The 20457-nt window shown below is 46.5% G+C and overlaps 1 protein-coding gene across 1 annotated transcript; it reads left to right on the forward strand.

The window, feature by feature from the left end:
- Positions 1 to 10638: 10638 nt before the first annotated feature.
- On the forward strand, positions 10639 to 13934 carry LOC129707096 (protein PERCC1). The gene has a single exon (XM_055651887.1). It carries the CDS (start codon positions 12173 to 12175, stop codon positions 12992 to 12994), a length of 822 nt encoding a protein of 273 aa, XP_055507862.1. The 5' UTR covers positions 10639 to 12172; the 3' UTR covers positions 12995 to 13934.
- Positions 13935 to 20457: the final 6523 nt, after the last annotated feature.

A 20457-nucleotide genomic window follows, 5' to 3' on the forward strand; every position in this document is an offset into this window, starting at 1 on the left:
CCACCCACCCACCAATCCTCGTGAGGTTCTTTCATTCAGCAGCACAACAGCTTCAATTGCACAATAGTAAGATAAATATTAATAAACAATAAAACAATAAATAATAAGTGCAAAGCCCAAGTTCATAGGGCAACCAAAGACACGGTCCGTAGAAGATCACAGTTCAGTGTGTGAGAAAAGGGTTAATAGGGATGGTTGATTTATACTAGAACTCTGAAAAATATAACTTAGAAAGAAATAAGGTGTCAGCAGAAGCCAGACTGCTGGTAGAATAGAAAGTAACGATATACAGAACAGAGAGAAATTCTAGATAAAAAGTAGCAGAAAGAAAGACTTCAGCAGGAGTTTTAAGCGAAGTAAGTCAGTGGAAAAGTGCAAAAGGTGAAACACATATACACATGCCTAATGAGATTACATGAATATGAACACACACCTACTATGACAAGATACCAGGGCAAGGGGTCACAGTTTAAGGGGATAAGAGGCACGTTTTCTGGGAATAAATCCTTTAAAACCTGAGATGAGAATCTCACAAGTTTTTTCGTCACACAGAGAGTGGTGAATCTCTGGAACTCTCTGCCACAGAGAAGGTAGTCGAACCTGGCCAGTTTATTGGCTCCTATATTTAAGAGGGAGTTAGATGTGGCCCTTGTGTGGCTAAGGGATCAGAGGGTGTGGGGTCAGGAGAGAAGGCAGGTACGGGATACTGAGTTGGATGATCAGCCATGATCATATTGAATGGCGGTGCAGGCTCGAAGGGCCGAATGGCCTACTCCTGCACCTAATTTCTATGTTTCTATGTGTTCTAAGGTGCCTGGAGGTGTGGGCACATGCAATGCAAGACATAGGAGGTGCCTTTGACGTTGGGGGGGGGGGGGGCGGGGGGCATTTCAGGGTGTTCTCGTGGGAATGTAAGCTGTTATGGGGTGATGTGGAAGAAGCCCAAAGGGGAGGGAGTGTGGGGGTAAAATGGGAAGTGTGTGGGTATAAACATAGGTGGGCATCTCTATGGGTGTCGGTGTGTGTCTCAGAGGGTGGATAGTGTGGGAGTGTGTGGGTTTTGTGTGCGCAGAAATGTAATAAATGAGATAAACTTGTTTCTCTGACTTTGTCTCTGAGCATTTGTGATTTTGAATCTCACAAGTGGGTCAGTGTGTGGGTCAGTGTGTGGGTCAGTGTGTGGGTCAGTGTGTGGGTCAGTGTGTGGGTGTGTGGGTGCAGCGTTGGGTCAGCCTGACGGTGTTGGGAAGAAGTGTGGGTCAGTGTGTTGGTCAACCTGGAGGTCACGGTTTTCAGGGTCCTGTACCTTGGGTCCCCGTGGAAGTCAGCGAGATGTCAGTGTGGGTCAGGGTGGTGTGGGTCAGTGTGTGGGTCAGTGTGTGGGTCAGTGTGGGTGTGGGTCAGTGTGGTGTGGGTCAGTGTGTGGGTCAGTGTGTGGGTCAGTGTGGGTCAGTGTGTGGGTGTGTGTCAGTGTGGGGTGGGTGTGGGTCAGTGTGGTGTGGGTCAGTGTGGTGTGGGTCAGTGTGTGGGTCAGGGTGGTGTGGGTCAGTGTGTGGGTGGGTCAGTGTGTGGGTCAGGGTGGTGTGGGTCAGGTGTGGGTCAGTGTGTGGTGTGGGTCAGGTGGGTGTGGGTCAGGGTGGGGTGTGGGTCAGTGGTGGTGTGGGTCAGTGTGGTGTGGGTCAGTGTGGTGTGGGTCAGGGTGTGGGTCAGGGTGGGGTGGGTCAGTGTGGTGTGGGTCAGGGTGGTGTGGGTCAGTGTGTGGGTCAGGGTGGTGTGGGTCAGTGTGTGGGTCAGTGTGTGGGTCAGTGTGTGGGTCTCTGGTGATGCTGATGCTGGCTGCCTTATTGAGGCAGCGACTCCTGTAGATCAGTGGTGGGGGGTTAGTACCCATGACGGACCGGGCAGTGGTCACTCTCCTTCACTCCCGGGCACTGAATAAGACTGAACACAATCCCAGGAAGGTTCATCCACGTCACAACCCTTTGTTCATGTTTAATCATGGTTCCATTAAGTATTTCATGACTGCTGGAACTCGTTGAGCAGGTCTTCAAAGTAATTATTCATGCTAAATCCACAATTTAATTTTCTCTTCCTCTTGAAGAACTACACGGCCGAGTGCACAATACTACTTACATGAGCAACAAATATTCTGCTGGGTGACTTCAATCAGTCGCAGGTGGCTAATCAAGGGGACGTCTCTGTTGCAGCCTCTCAGGGCTAGGATCAATGTGATGGGCCAAATGGAGGCTGGTGGGTGGAGGGTGGCAAATGTTACGCCTCTATTCAAGAAGAGCTGCAGGGGAAATGCTGGGAACTATAGGCCGGTAGGCTTAACATCTGTAGTTGGAAAGTTACCAGAGAGCATTCTGAGGGATAGGATATACAGGCATTTGGATGGGCTGATTAGGGTCAGCCCCTAATTGAACTCTCTCAGTGAATTGGCCCCCACCGCCTTCTGTGGCAGAGAATCCCACACAACTCTCTGGGTGAAGACGTTTTTCCTCGTCTCAGTTCTAAATGGCCGACCCCTTATTCTTAAACTGTGTGACCCCTGGTTCTGGACTCCCCCAAGATGGGGAACAATGTATCTTGCCTCTAGCGCAGTGGTTCCCAACCTTTTTTTTTGGCCATGCCCCACCTAATCACCTCTAAAATCCTGATGCCCCCCCATGTGGTGATATATAATTCTTATCATTTAAAAAGTGAACTCCGTTTCAGCTGAAGAAGCTTAAAACGCCAATACCTTGGTTGTAATTACTACACAATAAAGACCTTTTTACCCCAAAAAAATTATTTACTCAAAATAACATCTGAAACATAAACTACATATGTTTACCTGATGGAAAATCCTAAAAAATAAAAATCGAAAATTTGGACCCAGACCTCCTCAGTCGCGCTCAATTGCCCCCCTTAAAAATCAAATTGCCCCCCTGTGGAGCGTACTCCCCACGTTGGGAACCACTGCTCTAGCGTGTCCAATCCTCTCACTGTAACACCACCTTCTGCACTCTATACATTTTGCTCTAGGTGCGATGTGATTTACCTGGATAGCGCCCAATCTATCATGTGACAGTAATAAACAGGATAATCATTAAGACCAATACTCATTTCATGTTTTTTTAAATATGAAATATATTTTTAAATATTTTTGTAATCTTCAATTTGTCCACAGGATGGCAACATCTACCTTGCAGTGAGTTGACACGTGTGGGTGTAATTCACTGACTATTAATCCAAGCAGCTTGGAACTTACTTTCCTTCAAATGTTTGCACTTTGAGAGCCGTCACTTTTATTAATGTCAAGGTTATTTCCCTCGTCAGGGTACATCAAGACAGATCTATGGACAGGAGGGGTTTAGAGGCAATTGGCCAATGGGACCAGCCCAGTAGACCAACTTGGTTGGCATGGGCAAGGTGGGCCGAAGGGCCTGTTTCTCTCTGTCTGTGTTAGCAACTCTTCAATCCTTTTGTCTCACACCATCTGTGTTGTCATCTCCTATTGAATTACCTCTCCTCACCTGGGTCAGCCTATCACCTGCCAGGCTTCAGCTTGCCTCTCCTCTCTTCCAGCTACCCCCCAATCAGTCTGAAGAAGGATTCTAACCGGAAACATCACCTATCCATGTTCTCCACAGATGCTGCCTGACCCGCTGAGTTATGGTGCAGCAGCATCTATGGAGCGAAGGAAATAGGCAACGTTTCGGGGCCGAAATCCTTATGGAAATAGGCAACGTTTCAGGCCGAAACCCTTCCGGGTTTCGGCCCGAAACGTTGCCTATTTCCTTAGCTCCATAGATGCTGCCTGACCCGCTGAGTGACTCCAGCACTCTGTGAAACGTCACCTATCCATGTTCTCCACAGATGTTGCCTGACCCACTGAGTTACTCCAGCACTCTGTGGAACGTCACCTATCCATGTTCTCCCCAGATGCTGCCTGACCCGCTGGGAGTTACTCCAGCACTCTGTGAAACGTCACCTATCCATGTTCTCCACAGATGCTGCCTGACCTGCTGAGTTACTCCAGCACTCTGTGAAACGTCACCTATCCATGTGCTCCACAGATGCTGCCTGACCCGCTGAGTTACTCCAGCACTCTGTGAAACGTCACCTATCCATGTTCTCCACAGATGCTGCCTGACCCGCTGAGTTACTCCAGCACTCTGTGAAATGTCACCTATCCATGTTCTCCACAGATGCTGCCTGACCCGCTGAGTTATGGTGCAGCAGCATCTATGGAGCGAAGGAAATAGGCAACGTTTCGGGGCCGAAATCCTTATGGAAATAGGCAACGTTTCAGGCCAAAACCCTTCCGGGTTTCGGCCCGAAACGTTGCCTATTTCCTTAGCTCCATAGATGCTGCCTGACCCGCTGAGTTACTCCAGCACTCTGTGTCTTCTATGTCTATAGGACTCTGACTAATAATGGAGGGCGTCACGGTGGCGCAGCGGTAGAGTTGCTGCCTTACAGCGCAGTGACCTGGATCTGATCCTGACTGCGGGTGCTGTCTGTATGGAGTTTGCACGTTCTCCATGTGACTGCAAGGATTTTCTCTGGGTGCTTCGGTTTCCCCTCGCACTGCAATGAGGTACAGGTTTGTAGGTTCATTGTCCCTAGTGAGTGGGATAGAACTGGTGTACGGCTGATCTTTGGGCCGAATGTCCCCCTGTGCTGGTGCCTTTGTGTGTGGGACTGGAGCTCTGTGATGATGAGAACTACATTCTGCACTCTGTGTCTTCTGCTTTGCTCAACCTATTGGACTGGAGTTTGTACTGGATATATTTATGTATAGTTTTATCTGATTTGATTGGATAGTATGTGAGCAAAGGCTTTCACTTTATCTCGGTACACTGGGCAATAATGCCTCTCTCTACACTTCTATCTGTCAGCTTCCAAAGCTCCAGAGACAATAATCCACATTTGTCCCACCTCCACCTGTAGCTAATCCAGCGTCATTCTGGCAAACCTCCTCTGGACCCTCTCTATAACCTCCACATCCTTCCTGTAATGAGTGACCAGAACGGCACGTAATACTTCAAACGCAGCCCGACCCAAACCCTGTAAAGCAGCAACATCATATCCTGACCTTTACACTCAATGCCCCGGCCAATGAGGCGAGTATTTGTGGATCTTCTCATCCTCTCTCCTGTCACTTTGTCTCGTCATATCTCACTCTGCCGTCTCCAACCCTCACCCCAACCCTGCAGCATTGCTGCCTAAACACAACCTGCTGGAGTAGCTCAGGGGGCACGACATGGACAGGTGAGGGGTGTGGGGAGACATGGACAGGTGTGGGGTGTGGGGGAGACATGGACAGGTGAGGTTTCAGGTTGCGACCCTTCTTCAGCGCTCCTCACAATTCCTGAACTACCTCTTTGACACACTCCACCTCAAGGCTCACCCTCACCCCCCCCCCCCACTCTCACCACCACCCACCCTCACCCCACCCCCATTCGCCCCACCCCCCCCCACACCTCACACCCCCCCCACACTCTCACCCCCACCCACCCCCTCACATCCACACACCCCACCCACCCTCATCCCTCCACCCCACCCCCACACCCACACCCACCCTCAAGTCAGTCTCCCTACCTGCAACCTCTGGCAACCACCTGCAACCTCCGGGAACCGCATGGAAACCTTGGGTGGGGCGCAAAGTCTCCAGAGGTTTCCGTTCAGGTTTGCTAAGTGGGACAGGGGCATAACTCAGCGGGACAGGCAACATCTCTGGAGAGAAGGAATGGGCGACGTTTCGGGTCAAGACCCTTCTTCAGACCCCAATGTTCCCTTGCCCAATGTGTATTTGCTGAATTTAATTTGCTGATCTTTGCATCAGTTATATATTATAGGCAGTCAAAGGATCTCAGATATATACAGGATACAAATGTTTCATCAGACTCTCGTGGTAGCCCGGGTATGGATGGAGTTCATCGTGTAATAATTCACTGTTGGTCCTGAGTTTTGACATTTGCAGCTGTTGATTTTCAATCTTACAAATGGGGTTTAATTATGCAAACATCTCGTAACATTTAACGTGGAACAATAATAAAAGGCAATGTTTATTGGAACAATTAACTCCTTAAAACTGAAAACGTTATCAGTATTTTTTAGCGACAAAGAGCGTTGGGATTGGGAGATGGGGCAAGAAAAATGACTTTGTGAAAAATCACTGGAGACAAAAATGCTGGAGAAACTCAGTGGGTGAGGCAGCATCTATGGAGCGACGGAATAGGTGACGTTTCGGGTCGAGAAGGTTGGACTTTATTGCCTTCCATCACAATGAGGAATGTGGAATCCACTGTGGTGGATGTTTATGTAAGCTGTTATGTGACTGTGTCTTGTTGCTTTTCACTTGGTATAGCTGCATGGTAAATCAAATTTCCCTGTACCTTAATTCAATTCAATTCAATTCAATTCAATTCAACTTTAATGTCATCGCACAAATACAAGTATCAGTACAACGAAATACAGTTTTGTGTCAGTCCGTAGTAGTTGTACATAAAGAAATTAAAAAAAATAGAAAGAGAGAAGATACAGAATAATCAAGAAATACAGAATAATTAAACAGTGGGGACGGAGGGACCAGAGAAATCTATCGTCGGGACTCCGAGTTCAGCAGTGTGATTGTGTTGTTGTAGAAGCTGTTCCTCATCCTACTAGTACGTGACCTGAGGCTGGTACATGTGACAATAAACTGCCCTTGAAGCCATGACACTAAGAATGTAGCACCACTATTGAGGAGAGGACAGTATAAGCAAGCAGGGAACGTTGGCCTGTTGGCCTAATATCTAATATCATGAAAGTGCAGAATCCATTATTAAGGAGGTGTCAGAAAAACATCTAGAAAATAACAAAAATATCAAACAGTCCAGATGATTTAAACAAGAGGGAAATCCTGTTTGAATCAATCCCATTTTGGCCGACATCCCTCTAAATGTCTTCTATCCACGTACCTGTACAAATGCTGGCAGATATTTGATGTTGAAGGGGGTCAGGGAGTGTGAGGAGACTGCGGGGGGGGGGGGGGTGATGTTGGGGCCGGAACCTGGATGGTGCTCAAGATTAAATCAGTCGTCATCTTATTGTACGAATCAAGAATGATTGGCCATCTCCTTCTAGTCCTGTTCATGGCCCTCAAACACAGGTGATTGTTGGAGTCACAGAGTGATACAGCACGGAAACAGGCCCTTCGGCCCAACTTGCCCACACCGGCCAACATGTCCCATCCACACCAGTCCCACCTGCCTGCGTTTGGCCCATATCCCTCCAAACCTCTCCTATCCATGTACCTGTCTAAATGTTAAAACACTGCGATAGTCCCAGCCTCTACTACCTCCTCCAGCAGCTTGTTCCATACACCTACCGGCCATTGCGTGGAAAAGTCACCCCTTAGCTTCCTATTCAATCTCCCCCTTCCCACCCCCGCCCCCAGTTTAAAACAAGAACATTCACATGTTTTATTTACCCTCAAATAATGGCGGGTGCAAGAACAGCAGCCGGTGTTAAAACCAAGAGTGTAGAACTACAGGCAGGGCCTACACAAGGCCAGGAAAGGCAAGGCACATTGCTGAGACAAAGGAACACAAAAAGCAGAGGAGGTATAAGCCATAATCTGATACGAAGATAAGACATGTGGCCCAAATGTCTCATTTTGTTATAAATACCAGGCATTGGAGAGAACGCTGTGGACAGCATCTGCCAGGACATATGCTCGCAAATACATGCTAGCCGATTGGATGGTTACAGGCTTTATAGTCAGCAGATGGTGAAATAGTCCATCATTGAATACAGCTAGACTCCACCGGGACATGTAAAATAACATGCACTGCCATCCATGAGAGCAGGCTCACTCATGCAGCACAATAGTTGCAGAATCAAATATATTCTCATTCTGATGTAGACGCTTGCAAAGATTTACTGCTATTCCTCATGTGTACGCACAACACAAAAGGCATAAATATTTAAAGGCCTAGAGTCGTACACCACAGAACTGCGCCCTTTGGCCCAACTTGCCCAAGTCAACCAAGTTGGGCTCGACCCATTTGCATCAGCCCTCTCAACACTTCCTCTCCATGGATCTGCCCAAATATCATTGTATCGGGTCTCGATCGGAAACGTCACCTATTCCTTCGCTCCATAGATGCTGCCTCACCTGCTGAGTCTCTCCAGCATTTTTGTCTCCCGTCGATTTTTCCAGCATCTGCAGTTCTTTCTTGAAGATTGTTTCTGTTTCTATGGCTTCCTCTGGCAGCTCGTTCCAGATACACCCTTTGGGTGAATTAGTTACACCTCAGGTCCCCCTTAAATCTCTCCTCCCCTACCTTAAGCCTCGTATTTTATCCAAACTCCCTGATCTTGCTCACCTCAACAAGGTCGCTCCTCAGCCTCTAATGCACCGGTGAATAAAGTCCCAGCCCCTCCATAGAGCTGTAACAGAACACCAGTTAATACACAAACAAACATAAAGAAGGGTCCCGACACAAAACATCACCTATCCATGTTCTCCACAGATGCTGCCTGACCCGCTGAGTTACTCCAGCACTCTGTGAAACGTCACCTATCCATGTTCTCCACAGATGCTGCCTGACCCGCTGAGTTATGGTGCAGCAGCATCTATGGAGCAAAGGAAATAGGCAACGTTTCGGGGCCGAAATCCTTATGGAAATAGGCAACGTTTCAGGACGAAACCCTTCTGGGTTTCGGCCCGAAACGTTGCCTATTTCCTTAGCTCCATAGATGCTGCCTGACCCGCTGAGTTACTCCAGCACTCTGTGAAACGTCACCTACCCATGTTCTCCACAGATGCTGCCTGACCCGCTGAGTTACTCCAGCACTCTGTGAAACGTCACCTATCCATGTTCTCCACAGATGTGTCTTTTTTTTGTAAACCAGCATCTTCAGTTCAATTTAGTTTATTGTCACATGTACCGAGGTACAGTGTTACGTGCTAACCAGTCAGCAGAAAGACAATACATGATTACAATCGATCCATTCACAGTGTACAGATACATGATATGTGAATAACATTTAGTGCAAGGTAAAGCCAGCAAAGTCCGATCAAGGATAGTCCGAGGGTCACCAATGAGGTAGATAGTAGTTCAGGACCGCTCTCTGGTTGTGGTAGAATGGTTCAGTTGCCTGATAACAGCCGGGAAGAAACTGCCCCTGAATCTGGAGGTGTGTGTTTTCACACTTCTGTACCTTTTGCCCGATGGGAGAGGGGAGAAGAGAGTGGCCGAGGTGCGATGCTGCAGTACCTCGTGCCTCCAGGACATCAAGTCTACTTTTATTTCCATTGTACTGACTGTTGGCCAATATTATCATCGTTGTGCCAGTTCAGCATTGACCATTCCATTAGGAAGGAGATGAGGTGGAATTTCTTTAGTCAGCGGGTGGTGAATCTGTGGGATTCTTTGCCACAGACGGCTGTGGAGGCCACAAGTCAGTGGATAGTTTTAAGGCAGAGATAGATAGATTCTTGATTAGTGCGGGTGTCAGCGGTTATGGGGAGAAGGCAGTAGAATGGGGTTAGGAGGGAGAGATAGATCAGCCATGATTGAATGGCGGAGTAGACTTGATGGGCCGGATGGCCGGATGGCCTAATTCTGCTCCTATAATTCATGACCATATGACCTGACCTCATGACCTTATGACTTGTAGTTGAGAAGGCGATATTAGGAGAGGAACCGGAATGTTCTTGGCTTGCTTGTAACACTGAACGAATGGAATGTTTGGCAAGCATCATATTGCTCATTGAAGAGTTGTCAGATATTTATGAAGAAATTCTTTTCCCAAAATAACCCAATTTAATTTTAATTATCACCCTGAGACCAAAGATGTAAATTCAGGAACGCTGGTGAGGATGTCCTCAAAGATAGACATAAAGCGTTGGAGTAACTCAGCGGGACAGGCAACATCTCTGGGGAGCAGGAATGGGTGACGTTTCGGGTCAAGACCCTTCTTCAGACCTCAATCCAGAGACAAAACAACAAAACATCTCCAGGTGAAAACGCATGGACTGAAATTATATTTGTATATTTTCCCAAGTAGCTATTAATTATATTTAGTATTGATACTGGTTTCATTTTGTTACCTGTACCGGGATACGGTGAAAGACTTGTTTTGTGTTCAATGCAGCAGTTCATACCACACAGCAACGCAATCATGGCCTCCACTAGTATTTAAAACTGTGCAGCGATTGTCGTAGATGGCAGTAGATGCTGATCTGGGGCAGCTCACAAAGCCAACTATTGGGAGGGAAATGCACCCTTTAGTCAAACTGTGAATTAGCCTGGAAAAAAAAGACACAGAGTGCTGGAGTAACTCAGCGGGTCAGGCAGCATCTGTGGAGAACATGGATAGGTGACGTTTCACAGAGTGCTGGAGTAACTCAGCGGGTGCAGCAGCATCTATGGAACTAAGGAAATAGGCAACGTTTCGGGCCGAAACCCGTAAGGGTTTCGGCCCGAAACGTTGCCTATTTCCAGAAGGATTTCGGCCTGAAACGTTGCCTATTTCCTTCGCTCCATAGATGCTGCTGCACCATAACTGAGTGGGTCAGGCAGCATCTGTGGATAACATGTAAAGGTGACGTTTCAGGTAGGTTAGTTTAGTTTAGAGATACAGCACGGAAACAGGCCCTTCGGCCCACCGAGTTCGCATCGACCAGCGATCCCCGCACACTAACACTATCCTACACACACACTGGGAGACAATGTACATTGACACCAAACCAATTAACCTACAAAACTGCACGTCTTTGGAGTGTGGGAGGAAACCGAAGATCTTGGAGAAAACCCACGCAGGTCACGGGGAGAACGTGCAAACTCCGTACAGACAGCACCCGTAGTTAGGATCGAACCCGGGGGGTGTCTGGCGCTGTGAGGCAGCAACTCTACCACTGCGCCACCGTGCTGTTCACCAATATTCTGAGTTATTATAATTCTATTGTATTATTCAATATTAATATTTAATTCCTAATTGCCGTGTTGGTTTTAAATTTAATCCATCTTTTGCGGTTTTTTTATTTGGAAGAATCTATGATTCTCCAAACTGTGATGCAATTACCAGTCGTGAAGGAACATTACCGTTGCATCTCCTCTTTAAACACCGATTGTGTAACAATTATGTTTCTTAGCTCTGCCCACTCAATAAGTCAAAACACCATGAAATCCAATTTTACGCCTATTTGACTCACCTGATCAGAATGCAAACCAGAAGTGTTGATCAAGGCCCTTTGACAAGTGTGAAGGCCAGTGTTGCATCTGTGGCACGGACATTTAATAGCTGAATTTACAGGAACACCACTTGAAAATTCCCTGGCAGGCAGACCATTAAGCTTAGCGCTATCTCCCATCCCTCTGATTTGCTTTCTTCACCACTCGGTGGTTGCTGGGTGCTAAAACAAACCAAAGCTCTGTTTACAAAGTATACGGTTACAATACTCCCACCAAATATTTGTCAAAAGTCAGTCCACGCAAAACTATAAATGCATTAATCACAGGTGTGGACCTGCTACTTAAACCAGGGTAGCTCTTCGTGTCTGCATCGTGCCCACTGGGACTGCAGAATCCAGGTAAGAACTAATAACATTTTTGTAAAACTATCGGCTCAACATAAGAAGTCTAAAGCTGTCAGTGAACCTTGCTGCCTGAGGCCTCAGCAATAGTGATTACACAGATACACAGAGTGCAAAATGGTCATCTTTTAGAAGCTACTCCAAAAGATACAATAGTTCAAGAACATGAACTGGTAAAATTAGATTATTAATGCCAGCCTAGAAATATTTCAATGTTAGCTAGACTTTTTAAATCATAGATTCGCATGCTAATTAAAATCAGTGTTACTAGTCTTTAAAAGGAGTTACACCTGCTAACTTGTGAAATTATTTTATTCATATTAAACCATATATTTACAACTGAGCTGCTGTTTTCAGTGGAGTCCAGAAGACATGGTTTTATTACACCAATTACCAGTCTAATGGTTCAAATTTCTTGATAATCAATGGTTGTGTGCTGAAACAACTGTTGTGTACAGTGGTTTGTTTGTGTTCAAGTTCCTCTCGGTATCTTGCTGATAGCTGTCTCTCCACATGAACTGTAAACCCGGCACTGATGTTAGATGTCATTTCTTTCCGCACAGCGCTCGGGGTGTGACTGAAGCAAGATAAGCACCAATGGCAGCAGGTGTGGTCAAAAGCTTGGCTGACTTTCGACCAGCTCCGAGCTTCCAGCTCTCTTTTCTAAATCTGGGTCTTCACCAGGACATGGACTTCCAGGGAACGTCGGATGAAGAGGAGGAGGAGGAGGAGGAGGATGAAGTTCGGGAGGCAGGATCCACTGACCCTGGGGACTGCCCCTCACCTACCCCTGATACACACATGGCCCAGACCACACTACAGCTGCTGAGATTCACCCAGATCATCAACACTGACATTCAGAGGTATTTCGGACGGAAGAGCAAAGACGATGACCCCGATTCTTGTAACATTTACGAGGACAGGTTTTATTCAGGTAAATCGGGTAGAGAGCTGTACTACGCTGACCTGATCAAAGTTGCACAAGATGGCGAGCAGGACGAGGAGGAATTGCGTGCGACCTCACGCCCTCCCAGAGACATAGACACCCTGGCTCTGAAGCACGTGTGTAACAGGGAAAGTATCCAACAACTGGGCCCCCTGGCTGAACTGTTCGAGTATGGTTTACACCAATACATGAAACCCACGGCCGTGAGGAGGAGAGACAACAGGAGGCAGAAAGTGGATCAGAAACATGTCCACATTGTCCCGATGCACAGGCGAAGGCTGCCTTCATCCTTCTGGGAAGAGCCTATCTCTCCTCTCCCTGCCTGCACCCTGCACACCAGCACACCAGATTTCAGTGATCTTCTGGCCAACTGGACGTCAGAGTCAAATGGACCTGAACTCCAGGTTGGGAGAGAAATCTCCACTGAAATAAACAGACAAGTGCTGGAATCAGAGACCTACCAACTTGTGTAGACCAGACCACACACCTTCCATGCACCTGCGATTAACCCTTTGAGCGCCAGTGTTTCTACCACCCTTTAAGATGTTCTTCTTCTTGCGTATGTCGTGCTACACTAACCTAAAGTTGTTGGACAACGTGTTCTATTTGATCTTATTTGATTGTGCACGCCAGGTTGATTGCATTGGTCGAAACAGGGCGGACCCATGTGAAGGTTTCAGCCTCCCACCCCTTTGAAGATGTTAAATGTAAAGGAACAAAGAAGTTCCAACTATTACTGTTTTTTCTCATTTTTGGAAATGAATCTAAAACCCAATTTGAATGAAAATTGTATAATTTATGGAAAATCCGAACATTAACATTCGAGAATATTCGCTACAATCATTCCGTTTAGTTTCCCTGAAGATTGTCTTTAATGAATTTTGATTTTAAATTTGACATTGTATTTTATACGGTCAGATCGACAGCAAAGTGTGTTTATAAGTGTCATATTTACGTGTACGGATGTGTAAATACACAGACTCTTACATTTTAATAAACTATTACTGGGACACATTGGTTCAAGCTGCTTATGTGTTGATCAGATAATTTATATTGGAATTGAAACAAATATTAATGGCAATCTATTCCCTTCAGCATTGGCCAGGTGTGTCAGTGTACAGGTGAGATTCTGCGCTCAGTGAAGCAGGTAACAGCAACTGTCATTGGTGACCCACGGACTATCCTTGACTGGACGTTGCTGGCTTTACCTTGCACTAAACGTTATTCCCTTTATCCTGTATCTGTACACTGTGGACGGCTCGATTGTAATCATGTATTGTCTTTCCGCTGACTGGTTAGCACACAACAAAAAGCTTTTCACTGTACCTCGGTACAGGTGACAATAAACTACACTGAACTGAAGACCCCAGCGAGACTTCCACCTCTCAGCTTCCTCACAGATAGCAACAATATCAAGCATTGGTTCCCATGTTTTGTGTCTGCATTATTTAGCTTTTGCTACCTTCCCAACCCCTAGCTTCATAAACATGCACTATGCTTAACTAATAGATCAATATTAGTCAAAGTCAAAGTTAAAGTAGCCTTTATTGTCATTCAGACATTGTGGTCTGAACGAAATTCCGTTGCCTTGCAGTCCTACATATAGTAAAAATGACAAAAACACACAATATACACAAATTAACATCCACCACAGTGAGTTTACCAAACACCTCCTCACTGTGATGGAAGCAAAAGTCTTAAGTCTTTGCCTCTTCCCTCCTTGTTCTCCCTCTGTGCCGAGGCGATCCAGGCTTCGGATGTTGTGACCCCGCCGGGTGATGGTAAGTAATGTCAGTCCCGCGGCTGAATCCGAGCTCTGCGTACGGGCCGGTTCAACTCCGGGGCCCGGGGTGGTCGAAGCTGCCAAACAAGGGAAAGGGACCGACACAAAGTGCTGGAGTAACTCAGTGGAACAGGCGGGCAGCATCTCTGGAGAGAAGGAATGGGTGATGTTTCTGGTCGAGACCCTTCTTCACACTGGACTAAAGATCAGTATCAAAAGGAGTAAAGATAAAGATTCTACTGAGGATCAATATTAGGAAACGCTTTTTATTTACCCACTCGCTATTTTAATAGCAATGTATAATATTAGGCAAACACACACACACACACACACATCATCTTCCAAACAAGTTAGCTCTTGAAGAAGGGTTTCGGCCATCAGTTATGGTGCAGCAGCATCTATGGTGCTAAGGAAATAGGCAACGTTTCTGGCCGAAATACTTCTGGAAATAGGCAACGTTTCAGGCCGAAACCCTTACGGGTTTCGGCCCGAAACGTTGCCTATTTCCTTCGCTCCATAGATGCTGCTGCACCCGCTGAGTTTCTCCAGCAATTTTGTGTACATTCGATCTTCCAGCATCTGCAGTTCCTTTTGGAACAAATTAGCTCTTCAGTATATTCTTTCTACTTAATGAAATCTAGTGGAATCATCCATTGTATGGAAGGTTTGAGCTACGCATATATTTTAAATTCAAATACAACCTGACAACTGGTCTGAACATCAATTTTATTTAAATGAAAAACAAGCAAATCTTCAGCTGTGAACCTTTCTGTGGAACAGAAACGGCAGGTCTCATCTCTGGAGTGTTGGTCGGCAGAGGTGACTCTGGTGATTACTTGTTTATATTACATTATTTACACATCTTCTCTCTGTCTCCATATGTTTAATAAACCCGTCTAGAAATGACAACAGATTTGACAAGGGAATTGCCAACTGAATCATTTTTATTTTCAGTGAAACAGTGAACAGTTTAAATAGACATTATTTATTCAGGATAATGATGTCGTTCCTGAGAGAAAGATTACAGAAACATGTGTGGTGGCTTCACATCCAACACTCAAGCACCAACGAGGGATTTATATACACATGGAATCGATGTTAATACAATTCACATTTAATAACAATATCCAATTCATTTATAATGCATACACAATGAAGTAGCTGTTGGCTGTAGAAAACAAAGCTGGAGGGACGCGGTGGGTCGGGCAGCATCTGTGGGGGATGGACAGACAGTACAGGTGTACCTCAGCACAAGAGAGGGTGGGACAGGTGAGGATGGGGGTGATGGGCCGGTGGAAACAAGAGGGTGAGGGGTGGGGGGTGGAGGCCACTAGGTGACAAGTGGGGGGGGAGAGAACATCTCTTGATGTCGTGTTTCATAGCGTTTTGCCTGACCCTTCATCAGATGCCGCAAATCTGAAACAAAATCACAGAATGCTGGCAACACTCAACAGGTCAGACAGCATCTGTGGGAAAAGGAGCAGTTATGGTTAAACACACTTTAACCGTGACGTTGCAAACAATGTGGGGAAGATCAGACTTAAACAGAACATGTTTTCTCTTTGTAGAAACGAGGAACTGCAGGTGCTGGTTTATACAAAAACACAAAGTGCTGGAGTCACTCAGTGGGTCAGGCAGCATCTGTGGAGAACATGGATAGGTGACGTTTCACAGAGTGCTGGAGTAACTCAGCGGGTCAGGCAGCATCTGTGGAGAACCTGGATAGGTGACGTTTCACAGAGTGCTGGAGTAACTCAGCGGGTCAGGCAGCATCTGTGGAGAATGTGGATAGGTGACGTTTCGGGTCGGGACCCCTCTCCTGTGTCCACCTATCACCTACAATCAGCCACCTGCTGCTCACAACCCTCCACGAGGGGGAGAGAGAGAGAGAGAGAGACAAGGGCCTCTGGCATCACCACAAAGTCCCAACTCCTTTGATATCTAAACGTACTCGAAATAAGCAAGAAAAGTGTCTGTACTTTGTAACAGCTGCATCTTTATATAACAGCAGTAAATATGAATGGACATCATGTGTTGGGTCACAGGTCAAGGTCTTCACTGCCATCACGTTCTTCTCTAGAATGTTCTGGTGGTGAGGGAGAGGTGAATCTCGACAAACCACACCATCGCCTTGTGTGAACTCACCCAGTTATTACAGTGCCTCATCCTCACCTCCTGAACACTGCCTGGTGTCATAGACATCAACGTAACGTCACACAGCGAAGCAGAGGGTGGTTTTACTGCAAATAAATACAATGACAATGAATGACTTAATTATACAAAAATACTTTGCACTATTAGTAAATATTAATGAAATTAATTACACAATTTACAACATGTAGGACCGAGATGAGAAAATCATTTTTCACACAGAGAGTGGTGAATCTGTGGAACTCTCTGCCACAGAGGGTAGTTGAGGCCACACAGTTCATTGGTTATATTAAAGAGGGAGTTAGATGTGGCCCTTGTGGCTAAAGGGATCAGAGGGTATGGAGAGAAGGCAGGTACGGGATACTGAGTTGGATGATCAGCCATGATCATATTGAATGGCGGTGCAGGCTCGAGGGGCCGAATGGCCTCTACTCCTGCACCTATTTTCTATGTTTCTAGTTTAGCAACAGGTAAACAAGTCACTGCAGAAGCAGAGTTACTCAATAATTCACCCACTGTATCAAAAACTCTGGAAGGTTCAATAATATTAAAGATATTTAGGTGACAATAATGTCAGGGCCACTTTACCTGGTTAGTTTGTGTCTGAATAATTGTGTAAATATGCTTCTATCAATGTTGTTATCGTTAATCAACACACGCAGGAAGCCAAGCACCAAATGTACAAGTTTCCCCACACGTGCTACGTTGAAAAGTATCTCAAAATGTCCTGCTTTCTAAAATGACGGATGAACTTTGACCTGTAGTCAGCACCCAGCCTGAAAAACAAACAGTTCACAACCAAACCAGCTGCAAGGTTGCCAAATACAGAACGTCACGGTAGTGCAGCAGGTAGAGCTGCTGCCTCACAGCACCAGAGACCCGGGTTCCATCCTGACTACGGGTGCTGTCTGTACGGAGTTTGAACATTCTCCCCGTGACCTGCGTGGGTTTTCTCCGAGATCTCTGGTTACCTCCAATTTACAAATTGTCTTCGGTAAAATTGTAAATTGTCCCTCGTGTGGGTAGGGTAGTGTTAGTGTTAGTGTTAGTGTTAGTGTTAGTGTTAGTGTTAGTGTTAGTGTGCTGCCTGTGCGGAGTTTGTACGTTCTCCGAGAGAGGGCTGGGAGGCTGCAACCTTCACGTGTTTCGACGAATGCAATCAACCCGGCGTGCACAATCAAATCAAATCAAACAGAACAAGTTGTCCTGCAGCTTTAGGCTGTGCACGCCACACACAAGAAGAAGGAGTGTGTGGGGATCGCTGGTCAGTGCAGACTGGGTGGGCCGAAGGGCCTGTTTCCACGCTGTATCTCTAAATGAAACTAAACTAAACTAAACTAAACAAAATGAAAAATACAGAGGTCTGGCAACGCCACATTTATGAGCGATACAGGTACTTCATAGCAAAAGGATTTGAGTCTAGGAGCAGGGAGGTTCTATTGCAGTTGTACAGGGTCTTGGTGAGACCACACCTGGAGTATTGCATACAGTTTTGGTCTCCTAATCCGAGGAAAGACATTCTTGCCATAGAGGTAGTACAGAGAAGGTTCACCAGACTGATTCCTGGGATGTCAGGACTGTCTTATGAAGAAAGACTGGATAGACTTGGTTTATACTCTCTAGAATTTTGGAGATCTTATAGAAACTTACAACATTCTTAAGGGGTTGGACAGGCTAGATGCAGGAAAGTTGTTCCCGATGTTGGGGAAGTCCAGAACTAGGGGTCACAGTTTAAGGATAAGAGGGAAGTCTTTTAGGACCGAGATGAGAAAATCATTTTTTACACAGAGAGTGGTGAATCTGTGGAATTCTCTGCCACATAAGGTAGTTGAGGCCAGTTCATTGGCTATATTTAAGAGGGAGTTAGATGTGGCCCTTGTGGCTAAAGGGATCAGAGGGTATGGAGAGAAGGCAGGTACAGGATACTGAGTTGGATGATCAGTCATGATCATATCGAATGGCGGTGCAGGCTCGAAGGGCCGAATGGCCTCTACTCCTGCACCTATTGTCTATGTTTCTATGCTTACCTGCTGCCTGGAGCAACACCTGTCTGTTATTCCATGTTGTCCGTGGCTCTAGCTTCCTTCTCGGGTGAGTTGCTTCCTGACAGTGTGTTGCTTTCATCCTGTGTGTTGGGGGCCTGTGGGCTGGGGGCCTGTGGGTTTGGGGCCTGTGGGCTGGAGGCCTGTGGGCTGGAGGCATGTGGACTGGGCTGTGTGTTGGGGGCCTGTGGGCTGGAGGCCTGTGGACTAGGGGCCTGTGGGCTGGAGGCCTGTGGACTAGGGGCCTGTGGGCTGGCGGCCTGTGGGCTGGGGGCCTGTGGGCTGGAGGCCTGGGGGCTGGGGCTGGGGGCCTGTGGACTGGGGGCCTGTGGGCTGGGGGCCTGTGGGCTGGGGCTGGGGGCCTGTGGACTGGGGGCCTGTGGGCTGGAGGCCTGTGGGCTGGGGCTGCTCTGCACGGAGCCGACATCCTCCCTCAGCCTCTCCATCTCCTCGATCCACTGCAGAAATAATGGTGACAAACAAACAACATTTTTACAGACAAATCCATTTAGGATTGAAATATTAATGGTCAAATTGAGGAAAGCAACAGTAGACATATTATAACAGGATAAACAACATTGTCTGTAGGTTGACGTTTAAGTTCACGCTGCTTCTTTAGGCACGGGTGGTTATCTGCACGAGGACTCCCCAAGGAAGTCCTAATCTCATCAACTGTTGGTTTTTGTTGTTGAGAATCCCCACTAACAGCAACTAAATTCACCCCGGCAGAGAATGCCACAGACTCACAACTCTCTGGGTGAAAAACTTTCCTCATCTCCGTTCTAAATGGCTTACTCCTTATACTTAAACTGTGGCCCCTGATTCTGGACTCCCCCAACATTGCGAACATGTTTCCTGCCTCTAGCGTGTCCAAACCCTTAACAATCTTATATGTTTCAATGAGATCCCCCTCATCCTTCTAAACTCCAGAGTGTACAAGCCCAGCTGCTCCATTCTCTCAGCATATGACAGTCCCGCCATCCCGGGAATTAACCTTGTAAACCTACGCTGGGCTCCCTCAATAGCCTTCCTCAAATTAGGGGACCAAAACTGCACACAATACTCCAGGTGTGGTCTCACCAGGGTCTTGTACAACTGCAGAAATGTTGGCTGTTCTTGTTGAGAATCCACAATAACAGCAACTAAATTCACCCCGATTCAGTAATTACAGTGTCCTTCAGTTATGTGTTGCCTAAATGGTCAGATTTTCATTAATACAGCTTTTGGAAATCTATTTAGACACAAGGAACTGCAGATGCTGGGATATTGTGTCGGGCACAGAGTTATGGAGTAACTCAGCGGGGTCAGGCAGCATCTGTGGAGAACATGGATAGGTGACGTTTCACAGAGTGCTGGAGTAACTCAGCGGGTCAGGCAGCATCTGTGGAGAACATGGATAGTGTAACGTTCACTGGTCGAGTTACTCCTTCCTCAGCAAGGTGACGTTTGTGGGGGGGGGGGGGGGAGGGACTTGAAAGCTCGAGAATCTTTGTGTTCTGGAAATGTATTTGTGTTTCATAATGGACGTGACTTCTCTGATCTTTAGTTTAAATGCAGTGAATGCATTTTCCATCTTAAATTTCAATAGTGGAGACCTCAATTCACAAATTAATTTGTTTATTCTTAAAACGAGTGACTGTTTCTGTATGTATCATTATTTGCAAAAGATAAATGTTTCAAGTATCTACTGTGTATTAGTTTATGGTCTGGCCAGGTTTAACATTGTCGTTCAAAGTGAAGAGGAGAGCCACTGCAATCGGCAATTGTGCAAAAACGATTCTAACAGAGGAGAAATAACAAGTATATTTCACAGCCCACGGGAGCGGAGTAATAGAGAGATTTACTGTGATTGTGAAACAATACCAAGTCTGAACTGTTTAAAAATGACACGTGGTCTTCCAGTGTAACACCAATGTCAGTGTAAACACACTCATCTTGCCACTGACATTCTCACCCAGAC

The sequence above is a fragment of the Leucoraja erinacea genome, chromosome 20 (assembly GCF_028641065.1).
Source record: "Leucoraja erinacea ecotype New England chromosome 20, Leri_hhj_1, whole genome shotgun sequence".
In the NCBI taxonomy this organism is placed as follows: domain Eukaryota; kingdom Metazoa; phylum Chordata; class Chondrichthyes; order Rajiformes; family Rajidae; genus Leucoraja; species Leucoraja erinaceus.

Coding starts and splice junctions, on each gene's coding strand:
- LOC129707096 (XM_055651887.1), top strand. CDS start 12,173: ATGGCAGCAGGTGTGGTCAAAAGCTTGGCTGACTTTCGACCAGCTCCG.